We start from the raw sequence: 12533 nt of genomic DNA, 5'->3' as shown, positions 1-12533 counted from the left end.
AAAAAAAAAGGAAGGAAATTCTGACACACACTACAACATGGATGAACCCTGAAGACATTATGCAAAGTGAAATAAGCCAGTCACAAAAAGACAAAAAAGTATGATTCCACTTACATAAGGTACCTAGAGCAGTCAAATTCATGCAGACAGAAAGTAAGATGGTTGCCAAGGCTGGGGGTAGGGGAGAATGGGAAGTTGTTGTTTAATGGATATAAAATTTTAGTTTTGCAAGATGAAAAGAACTGTGGAGATTGGTTGCACAACAATGTGAATGTACTTAACACTATGGAACTGTATACTTAAAAAATGATTACGATGGTAAATTTTGTTATGTGTATTTTATCACAATTAAAAATAAAAAATGTTAACTAAATTAATTAAATGGTCATAAGAAAGAATACGGTTCTTAAAAAGACTTGATTAGAGCAATTCAATTGTTTTCTATTAGTAAATTTTATATACAACTGAGAAAAAACAAGGTAATAAAAAATTAAGATTTCTGATTTTCACTATCATAGATTGGTCCTTCTTCTACCTAGTCTCAGTAAGATAAGGTTTTACTGCACTAACATCAAGGCAAATGCTACTTTAAATTCCATACTCAATAAAGCCAAATGTTTGAAAATCTCAAGGCTGCAGAGAATCTCCTCAAACACCCACTAATACTCACTAATTGCTCCTCTCTTGGAAGCTTTTAAAAAATTATACTAACAGGCATTTTTTTGAAACTGGAAAAAAAAATCCCTAATACTACCATCCCAACAGAATTTATTTCTTTTTTACAAACTCCCTTTGAGTTTTCACATAAGCAAATTATTTCCTGATTGTAGCCACAGTTCAACTAGTAAGCTGATTTTTTTCCTCTTAGTCCTGCATCAGACACCTTGCATGTTTTAGACAATATTCAATAGTAACATAACACTTATTTGTACTGATGTACCTTAGTTATATCTAAATATCAGTTTTTATGACACAATCAAGCAAATGACTTTCTTATATGACTTACTATATAATGCCCTATTTATTTCCGAAAGAGAACATTACCAATTTTACTTGCAACTCACAGTGTACCAGTTCCACTACAATACCCTCAGCACTGGAAGTTGGTGTTTTTTAGTTATGCTTCTTGATAAGTGAGAAATAACTCATTTTAAATTGCATTTCTTCCATTATGTCTGTTGCTGAGTGGCTTTAATTATACTTCAGCCAGTATTCCCAGCAAGAGGCAAGTTTTAGAGAAATACTTGATGAGAAAATTCCTAAACACCTTAATTTTAATTAAAAAAAAATTTAAAGGTCTCTGCAATATTTGATTGCTACACAAAAGTTCAAATAAAAAAGATCATGATAAACTTCCATAAGTTGAATTACTAGTTAAGCATTAGCCTGATGCTATTCGTCTTTACCTATCATCTCCCTCAGACTCCTCCATGCTCTGCCTCATCCTTTAAAGTCCAATTCAAATGTTACCTCAGTTAAACACTGCCTAATTTCCCAACTATACCACAGTAAATTATTTGTACTTTTTATGAAAACCTTTTCTGTTCCTCTGTGTATACTATTTAGCTTATTTTGTCCCCAAGGTTATTGTCTGTCACAGACTGTAAATTACTAGTAGAGCAGCTGACTGAATCATTTTTCCTCCCCTAGACTACATTAAACATAAATATATTCCAATGCCTTTTATATTCAAAGTAGATACTCTTTATTATAATCATAATATAGGCAAGTAGCTACATCTGAAGAAGCCAAAGCAAGAGAATACTGTGGACTTTGATCTATGGCTCAAGACCCTTTCAGGAAGTTTGTGAGGTTAAAACTATTTTCATAAGGTATTATTTACCTTTTTCACTCTCATTTTCTAACAAGTGTACAGTACAGTTTTGAGAAGCTACATGAAGTGGGTATGATGATGTCATCATGTTGACCGACAGCTAAAAGAAGATGTACTTGATAATCTTTCATTCTAAAAACTTTGTGTTCTAATTTCTAACATAGTCAACACTGATAAATATAATTCACATAAACAAAAGCTCTTTGGGTCCTCAATAACCTTTTAAGAGTCGTAAAAGGGTCTTGAGACTGAAATGTTTGAGAACTTTTGATTTAAACTATGATGAACTTACTGTTTTCAAATCAAGCTCAAAAGAAAATTTTAGCAATTTTAGGAAAATGATTGAGCATATGCAAGACATTATTCTTATAGAAAACATAATACTCTGAATTAAATAATTTTTAAGTTTAAAGAGTAACAAAGACGTGTTAACAGAATTAAGACTCATAGTAAGCAAGAACTCTGAAACTATGAGCAGCAGAGTAACGAAACTTAGTAATAAGAAATGTGTAATGCTTTGATTCAAGCACTACTTCAAAAAATTGAGAAGCCTTGACCTTCTGCGACAGGCTAATCCAAAACCTCTCGCAGTCCTTTCTTTTGCAAAGAGTTAACTATGAGAATTCAGAAAAAAGGAATGTTTTTTCTTTAGCAAAAATAAAACAAAACCTGAACAAAAGAAAGTTTCTAAATTAACCAAATAGTTGCCCAAAGAAAGAAAAGGCAGTTTTAAAAAACATTCCCTTAGTGCACTTAATACTCTTATTTTTCAAAAGGACAAATTATTTAGGAAAAGAAATGTACCTGAAAATGGCGGGGTTGCAGACATGCTTTGGATCCAATGCTTCTCCCTGTATAAATTCATAGCACAGTCCATTATTGAAGGTACAGTAGAGTTGTGGTGCACAGCCGTGAGCCTGCAACACTCGGAAACTCTTCACTTCCTCATCTCGATCGACTAACAACTCAGTCTTATTGCCATAAATTCGCACCAGGACTACGTCCTCCATTGTATTACCCACATAACAGCCAATAAGTTTGTTTGTGATTCCATCTGTGAAAAGCTGCCCAAAAAAAAAGAAAAAATGGGGGAAAAACAATTATTTACTTTTAAGGAAGGAATAGGAGATAACTTGAAAACCATTAAATACTAATTGAAAGAAAATATCTACTTAATATAACTTTTGAATACAATTTTGCCTAACATGTCTATAATTTTAATTCTAGATTTAAACAAAATGGAATACCGCTGCTTACTATGTTGTGTTGTACAATACACACATTCTCACTCTCCTGTATCTAATAGATTGGCAAGATTCTGAAGACAGGGAAAGTGGCTCTCTTGCTAGCATAGTATATGATATAAAAGTCTTTAATAATGTTCATAAGTTTAAATATACAAATATAATATACCATAATTTATATTATGGTAAATCTCCAATTTATAAAAAACTCAACTTTAAATGTTATTTCCAAAGATTACTTAGCATAATAAGTAAATAAAATTGTAAATAAAAGTAAATAAAATTGTTTTAAGTATTCGGGTTATAATAATTTAAACTTGAATGCTACAGCTAAAAAAAAAAAAAGAAGCACAACCTTAATTAGAGGAAGATAGAGATTTCTCAGATATTTTCTAAAAGGGAGTTTGGGGACTCTTCAACAGTTTTAAGTACTTAAAGTCCTTTTTTAGATTTGAGTACAATGGTATATTTAAAAGTAGGGCTTCCCTGGTGGCGCAGTGGTTGAGAGTCCGCCTGCCGATGCAGGGGACACGGGTTCGTGCCCCGGTCCGGGAAGATCCCACGTGCCGCGGAGCGGCTGGGCCCGTGAGCCATGGCTGCTGAGCCTGCGCGTCCGGAGCCTGCGCGTCCGGAGCCTGCGCGTCCGGAGCCTGTGCTCCGCAGCGGGAGGGGCCACAGCGGTGAGAGGCCCGCGTACCACACACACACAAAAAAAGTAAACACATGATTAGCAATATTAGTTCTCTAAGTCTATTCAAAATTGTAGCTTTCATATTCCTCTACACTAATTTGACACTAAAACTAACTTTCTATTTACCCAATTATAACTCAGAGCTTTTGGAGACTCTCAGTGGAATAAAGGGATAAAAGGTAAAAGTGAAAGTAAGCGTTAAGGACATTTTTCCAAAGACAACTGGAAAAGAACAGGAATAATGGACAAAGAATAAGTTTTAAATGTATACACATTTAACTAATGCCTGAGAAAGAAGGTAAACATTTCTGTTTTTGGTAAGATTGTTGTAATGATATATGACATCTGAAAAGGAATAGATCTTAAGTTGAAATTTGAAAGAAAGTATTTATGTATCCTTATTCACCTTTGAATATCTATGTTTTTTGGGTATGCAGAGACATACAAACTTTGCTTTTTACCTAGATTTCAAAAAGATGGTATGTAGGGAGACACTGACAAGAAGCATATGCCCTTAAACTAAACTCCAATCATTTTATTAAAATCTATGTTGAAAGCATGTTGTTTCCTATTAAAATGCCATAACAACTCACACATATTATTCTGTAACTCCTCCAGATGTCATGTAGAGATGAAGTATTTCAATTATTGTAATAAAGTTTGAGAAACTAACATTCTGAAATGCTTGTAATGAAAGACATTCTACACTCCTCAAAAGCCAGGAGTGAAATCTATGTTTTCTACATCCTCCTAAAAAATAGTAAGGACTTAATACTCAAACACTAGCTTGTCTTCTTGATCTAGCTTACAACAAATTCATTCTTTCACTCTTGCCTGTAATAATAAATTTCTTTAATAGTGCACGCTATATTGTACATTTATGTGTACATGCAGAAACATACATATAAAGACATACGCACTTAAAAAGGCTAGAAATGGATAACATTACTGGATAAAATTACTGAATACTATATAGACATTTACAAGTATAACATAGAGTCACAACTCCAATGACACTAACCCTAATATACTCTGTTGCACAAAACAGCCACATATTTGCAATGAAATGATAGTCACAATAAACCCCTGGAGCAAAAAAATAAATATATGAATAACTTCATTTACAAAAGTAGTTTATGTATAAATAAGGATTAAAATGTCTGCGAAGATATCCAATAAAATATTAGGTAGTTTAAGTCTTGTCTCCTGTTTTCTTATTTCTAAGTAGTTTAAACTTTTCTCATTTGGCTTATATATGTTTTCTCACTTTTTTTTTTTCCTGTAATCAATCTAGTTTACATGTGAAAAAATTAAAATAGTGAGAAAAACGAAAGGGGCTAGGAACTGACCTGGCACGTACAGCAAGGCCTGGAGATTCTGTTGAATGTAAGCAATTTCATAGAACATCAATATCAGATGAGGCCACTCTGTGACCATGATGCATCAAGACAAAAACAAAGTCACTCTGTAATCATGTCTGAACAAAGACAAAACTATGCATTTTTTCCAACACAAAAATGACCAAACACTCCCCTATTCTGGCTAATGTGAGGGACTGCCGTTCCTTTTCCAGGAACAGCTTTGGTCCTGCTTCATTCCTCCAGTCCTCTAGGTAAGATAAGTTACCCACACAGTCATAGTTTCCTTTTCCAGAGGAAAGCCTTGCTTCCTTGAACCCTCTCCCAAATCACCAAATTCAAACCTTATACAAAGTCCTTTCTGACACCCACATACTGAGAGCCCCACCATTCCCCATGGAATTAAGTCTTCCTTAAGGAAGGAGTAATAAACCCAATTTGTTCGGCTTATCCTAATGATCTCTTGATGGAGATTTCTGACTTTAAAGATGTATGGATAATGCTTTTTGCTCTTGGATGGTTCCCACCTCATATATAAACCAACAATTAATTCAAGGTGCTTCAGCCTTCTGAAACACACATTTAAAAATATATTAGGCATATGCTAGGTATGTGTACTATACTAGATATATACTAGAAATATAAAATTCCACCTCAACGGAGGGAGAACAAAACTACTACAAATCTCATGGAGCTCCTTTTCACAGGGTTTATCCTGCACTGTTTGTCAAGTATTTAAGATAGTACCAGTTCAGAGGATGAACTACAGAGCAAGACTGCTTGACTATAAATTCTAGCTGTATTATCTGTAAGCTGAGTGACTTTAGGCAAGTCACTTACCTGTATGTGCTTCATTCATCTCATGTTTAATACCAGCACATTAGAATCTGCTTTATAGGTTTTTATGAGAATTAATGACTTAATATACACAAAAGCACTTACAACAGTTCCTGACACAAACTAAGCTCTTACCAAATATGTAGATAACTACATATTTAAATTTGAACACAAGCCAGAAAAATAATTCATGATGAGATCATAAAAGTTAATAATTAAGACAACATCTATGTTATAGATGAGCCCTAGACTCTATGCTGCTGCACTGGTACCACCTAGCAAATCTTGAAAGCAAGACCCAAAGATGCAAACTATTCCCAAAGAACTACAAAAACTATCGAGTGCCTAACAAGGTAATATTCACAATGTCTAATATCCAATTAAAGATTATTTGGCATGGGGAAATCCCTGGCGGTCCAGAGGTCAGGACTCTGCGCTCTCATTGCCAAGGGCGCAGTTTCAATCCCTGGTTTGGGAACTAAGATCTCACAAGCTGGGTGAGGCGGCCAAAAAGAAAAAGATTATCAGGCATGCAAAAGGGGCAGAAAACTACAACCCACAATGGGGGGTGAGAGGGGGTCAATTAATTGAAACCAACCAGAACTGACACAGATGTTAGAATTAGCAGGTGTTAAAACTGTATTCCAAAAAAAAGTGTGTTGTATTCTTACAACAAAAAATTAAGCAGAGTCATTGAAGACATAAAAAAGACCCAAATCAAACTTCTCAAGATGTCTGAAGGGAAAACACACTTAGGATTTAACACTAGGTTAGGTAGTGGAAAAAACAATTCAGCAAACTTGAAGACATAGGAATAGAAACTATGCAAAACAAAATACAGAGGAAAAAAAGAATTATCAGAGAGAGAGAAGAGCATCCATTAGCTGAGAGATTACATATAAAATTTGAGTCCTCAAAGAAAGGAAAAAAAGAGAACAGAAACATTTTTAAAGAAATGACAGTCAAAAGTTTTCCAAATTTGATGAAAACCTATAAACTCAAGATCCAAGAAGCTCAACAAGCCCAAACCAAAGAAACATGAAGAAAACTACACCAAGGCACCTCATAATAAAACTGCTTAAAACCAGAGATAAATCATTTAATGGTACCAATTCATTTTAATCTTCCATTCACTCAGGCACATTTCAGTCACCTTGACCCTCCCTCTCCATTCCCCACATAAAATGTTTTCTTCCTAAGTAATTCTTAAATCCACTCCTGTTTCTCCATCCCCTTGTCAATCTCCTATTTGCAGTATTTTAATAGCCTCATCGGTCTCTCTTACGCCAGTTTAACCACCTTCCCACCTTCCAAAAAAATTCACTCACTAACTGCCACCAAAATAATCCATCTAAAATACAAACATGAACATGATGACTGACAATCTTCAACTGACTCCACACTGCTTAGAGGATAAAGTTTAAGCTCCTTAGGGCATACAAGTTCCACAATACCTCCCAAGTTATCTAGTGATCTACCTGACAAATTCACCCTTCTTTTTCTTCACCTCACTAACTTCTAACTTCCTTCAAAATTCCAACACAGGAGTTATATCCTCCAGGAGACAATTCCTAAACTCAGATAAGACATAAATACTTCTCAGTTCTTGCTAGTGCCCTATATATAGCATTACTAAAATGCACTGTAGGGACTTCCCTGGCGGTCCTGTGGTTAAGACTCCACAGTACTAACGCAGGGGGCACGGGTTCCATCCCTGGTTGGGAAACTAAGATCCCGCATGTTGCACAGCACGGCCAAAAAAAAAAAAAAAAAAAAGTACTGTAATTTCTTAATTATATTTGCCACTCCATATTTACTGTGAGTTCCTCTGAGATTTGGAACACACAGAAAGAAGAAAAAATAAAGGTGAAAAACAGGAATATAAAAGATGGATCAAAGACGAAAAAAAAGTATGATGGTACAGTGAAAAACTCAACCATATAAGTAGTTACATTAAATGTAAAAGAACTAAATAATCCAATCAAAAAATAAGTATGAAAAAGAAAACTATATGCTACTTTTTACAAGAGACATGTAAAAGAAAGCTGATGTAGCTACACCATACCAGACAAAATAGATCCTAACGATACATTCCAGGAGATAAAAAGGGATGTTTTATAATTATAAAAGGATTGAGCCATCAAGAAGATACAAGAATTCTAAATTGAGTGCATGTAATAACATAACTTCAAAATACATATAGCAAAAACTGACAGGCTAGACAAATTCCACAATAATTGTCTGAAACTTGAGCACATCTCTAAGAGCTGATTTTTTTAAAAACAGGGAAAAATCATTACATATACAGGAGAGCTAAGCAATAGAATTAAAAATCCAACTTAACTGACATACACAGAACACTGTACCCAGCAAGAGAATATGCATCCTTTTCAAGTATATATAAAATATTACCAAAATTGACTATAGGCTTGATTATAAAGCAAGCCTCAATAAATATCAAAGGATTAAAATCATTCAGAGTATCTTCTCAAGCTACATTGAATATGAATTAGACATCAATAACACACCACACATACACATATACACACCTCAAATAAAATGGTTAAGATAGTAAATTTTAGGTTATTTGTTTTTTTACCACAATAATGAATTAGACATCAATAACACACCACACATACACATATACACACCTCAAATAAAATGGTTAAGATAGTAAATTTTAGGTTATTTGTTTTTTTTTTACAATAAAGAAAAAAAACTTAATATTCTCCCACTTATTTGAAGTGAAGCAATGCACATCTAAATAATCCACTGGATGAAGAAAAAACTACAATAACTAGAAAGCATTCTAAACTGAATGATAATAAAATCATATTAAAACCTGTGGGTGCTTACAGGGATACGTAAATAAAAATATCAAAAATAAAAGAGGCAGAAAATTAGTGACCTAAGCTTCTAGCTCAAGAAGGTAGAAAAATAAGTCAATTAACCTTTGATTAAAAAAAAGAATTAGGAAGAAAACAAAAGGGCAAAGTTATCAATAAAACAGAAAAACTCAACAGTCAAAAACTGTTCTTCAGGACTTCCCTGGCAGTCCAGTGGTTAAGACTCCGTGCTTCCAATGCGGGGGTGCGGGTTCGATCCCTGGTAGGGAAACTAAGATCCCACAAGCCACAGTGGCGCAGTCAAAAACACACAAACGAACAAAAACAAAAAACTTCTTTGAAGATAAAGTTGGTAACTTCCAAGCAAAATCATCAAGGAAAAAAAGATACTAATTATCAATAAAGAAGTAAACTTTATTACAGTATAGACATATATTACTATAAACTCTTCCAAAAACAGACAAAAAAGAAACAGATCCCAACTTGATACCAAAACTTGTCAAGGACATTACAAGGAAGGAAAATTACAGACCACTCTCTCTAATAGTTGCAAAAATCCTAATCAAAATATTGGCAACCAATACAACAATATATAAAAAGGAGAAAACATCACAACCAAATGGGGTTTACTCCAGGAACGCAGTGGTTCTTAACAAATTGTTTTAAAACGTCATTGTAATTGAGCTCAATAACAGAGAAATGGAGGCAAATCATGTAACCATCATGAGTTGCAGAAAAGTACTTGATAAAATTCAACATTCATTCATGATGAAAATATTTAGCAAGCCAAGAATAAAATGAAACTTCCTTAATCTGACAGAGTATCCAAAGAAAACCTACAGCAAACAATCATACCTAATAATAAACTAGTGAAAATGTTCCCCTTCAGAATGGGAACAAGGCAGGAATGCCCACTATCACCTCTTATTTCAATATTGTGATGATGTCCTAGCCAGTGTAGTAAGACAAAACAACAAGGGGCGGAGTCAAGATGGCGGACTAGGAGGATGCAGAATTCACATCTCTGAACAACTAGGGCAGCTACCAAGCACCAGTGGGTGACCATGGACACCTAAGGGGACAGGAGGAACCCCCAGCAACTGGGTGGACGTGGGGTGTTGGGGGGAGTGAGGGGGGAAGAGAAGTCGAGGTGGGACAGGACTGGTGCCCCTGAGGGGTGGCTGGGGGAGGGGAAGGGATCCCATGCCTGAAGGGGAAAATTCGGGGGCCACTGCGAGGACAGAGGGTCAAAAGGGAGCATGGCCAGGTTTCCCCTGCCCACTTTGGCCCCCAGGAGCCTGCTGAGATCCCAGGCCTGATCCTCTGCCCACCTAGGCCCCCTGCAGCCATGTGGGTCCTGAGGGAGTGGGAGGGAGGGAAGGGGAGCAAAAGTAAAGGCCGGACCTAGGGGACCCGCACCCCTGAGGGGTGGCTGAGGAAGGGGAGGAGTTCCTACACCCAGCAGACCCCTCCCATGGTTAGGGGTCCAGGAGAGGCAGGGGAGACCCTGGGGGAGACTCAAGGGGAGGAGGCGCATGGAGGAATGGAAGGGAATGCAGCCAGCGCTTTCCCTGTCCACATTCCACATAGGCACCAGGGAGCCTGTTGGGCTCCTGGGCCTAATCCTCTGCCCTTGGAGCCTCCCTCATGCCACGCAGAACCCAGGGCCCCACCTCTACACTCGGAGACCCCCTCTGAGACCCACTCCAACCACGCTGGGCCTAAACCCCACACACACACACCCTGACCCAGGGCCTTACCTCCAAACTCCGTAACTCCACACTCCAGAGGCCCCACTTTGGATGTGCTGCCTTTCCCCTTCTGTGCAGGTCCTAAGCAGAGGCCCCACACCATTCTTGAATGTCACCCAGCCTAGGCTCTGCCCCCAAGGCATTTTCCAGCTGCAGCTGTGTGGGTCCTGAGCCTAAGACACCCACCCCCGCCTGCCACTAGGTCCTGCTGTACCCTAAACCCCACCCCTGCGTAAGATCCACCCCCGCCTAAACTCCGCCCCCCCAGAACCAAAGCTTTTTATTTTTTTTCCTCTTTTAGATTGGGGTTCTGTTTTACCTTGTCGTTGATTCACTGCTGTTGACTCATTTATATTTTTATTTTTTCTAATAAATCTTTTATTTTTCTGCTTTTATTTTATTCTTTATACTTTGTTATTGTTCTGCTCCTTTTGGCTTGTCCCACCTCCCCCCCCTTTTTTTTTCCTGTTGTGGTTTTGTTTTACCTTCTTGCAGTTGTTTTAATTATATTTTTATTTTTCCTAATATATTTTTTATCTAACTTTATTTTGTTTTTTATTCTTTGTTATTGTACTGCTCCTTTTTTTCTTTTCTTTTCTTTTTTTTTTTTTTGCCACACAACGCAGCTTGCAGGATCTTGGTTCCCAGGCCGGAGGTTGGTCCTGAGCTCCTGTGGTGGGAGCGCCGAGTCCAAACCACTGGACTAACAGAGAACCTCAGACCCCAGGGCATATTAATCAGAGTGAGGCCTCCCGGAGGTCCTCATCTCAGCACCAAGTCCCGGCTCTATCCAACTGCCTGCAAACTCCAGTGCTGGACACCTCAGGCCCAACAACAAGTAAGACAGGAATACAGCCCCACACATCAAAAAGAAAAAAGAAAAAAAAAAAAAATGTTACAGACAAAGGTGCAAAGCAAAAATCTACAACACCAAATAAATGAAGATGAAATAGGCAACCTACCTGAAAAAAATTCAGAGTAATGGTAGTAAAGATGATCCAAAATCTCGGAAATAGAATGGAGAAAATAAAAGAAACATTTAACAAGGATCTAGAAGAACTGAAGAGCAAAGAAACAGTGATGAGCAACATAACTGAAACTAAAAATACTCTAGAAGGAATCAATAGCAGAATTATTTGAGGGAGAGGAACAGATAAGTGAGCTGGAAGATAAAATGATGGAGATAATCGACAGGGAGCAGAATAAAGAAAAAAGAGCAGAAAGAATTGAAGAGTCTCAGAGACTTCTGGGACAACATTAAATGCACCAACATTCAAATTATAGGGGTCCCATAAGAAGAAGATAAAAAGAAAGGGTCTGAGAAAATATTTGAAGCGATTATAGTCGAAAACTTCCCTAACACAGGAAAGGAAAGTCAATCAGGTCCAGGAAGCACAGAGAGTCCCATACAGGATAAATCCAAAGAGAAACTTGCCGAGATACATATTAATCAAACTATCAAAAATTAAATACAAAGAAAATATATTAAAAGCAGCAAGGGAAAAGTAACAAATAACATACAAGCGAATCCCTGTAAGGTTAACAGCTGATCTTTCAGCAGAAACTTTGCAAGCCAGAATGGAGTGGCAGAACACATTTAAAGTGATGAAAGGGAATGCTCCAACCAAAAGACATAGACTGGCTGAACAGATACAAAAACAAGACACATATATATGCCATCTACAATAAACCCCCTTCAGACCTAGGGACACATACAGACTGAAAGTGAGGGGATGGAAAAAGATATTCCATGCAAATAGAAATCACAAGAAGCCTGGAGTAGCAATACTCATGTCAGATAAAATAGACTTTAAAATAAAGACAGTTACAAGACATAAAGAAAGACACTACATAATGATCAAGGGATCAATCCAAGAAGAAAACATAACAATTATAAATATTTATCCACCCAACATAGGAGCACCTCAATACATAAGGCAAATGCTAACAGCCATAAAAGGAGAAATCGACA

At 36.8% G+C, this 12533-nt stretch overlaps 1 protein-coding gene across 2 annotated transcripts in view; it reads right to left on the bottom strand.

Annotated features, from left to right (window-relative positions):
• Positions 1-12533, bottom strand: part of ETNK1 (ethanolamine kinase 1) — a 71861-nt gene that overhangs the window by 43199 nt on the left and 16129 nt on the right. For both annotated transcript variants that reach the window (XR_008617671.1, XM_024129057.2), the window contains exon 2: positions 2639-2898. Coding sequence is in view for 1 of the 2 variants with exons in the window: in XM_024129057.2 (XP_023984825.1) it covers positions 2639-2898 (260 nt within the window). In the remaining variant the exon portion in view is untranslated. The remainder of the gene's footprint in view (positions 1-2638; positions 2899-12533) is intronic.

Source organism: Physeter macrocephalus, chromosome 6 (genome assembly GCF_002837175.3).
Source record: "Physeter macrocephalus isolate SW-GA chromosome 6, ASM283717v5, whole genome shotgun sequence".
Classification (NCBI taxonomy): Eukaryota; Metazoa; Chordata; class Mammalia; order Artiodactyla; family Physeteridae; genus Physeter; species Physeter macrocephalus.
Note: the sequence above shows the minus strand (reverse complement) of the source record. Positions and strands in the feature narration are given on the sequence as shown.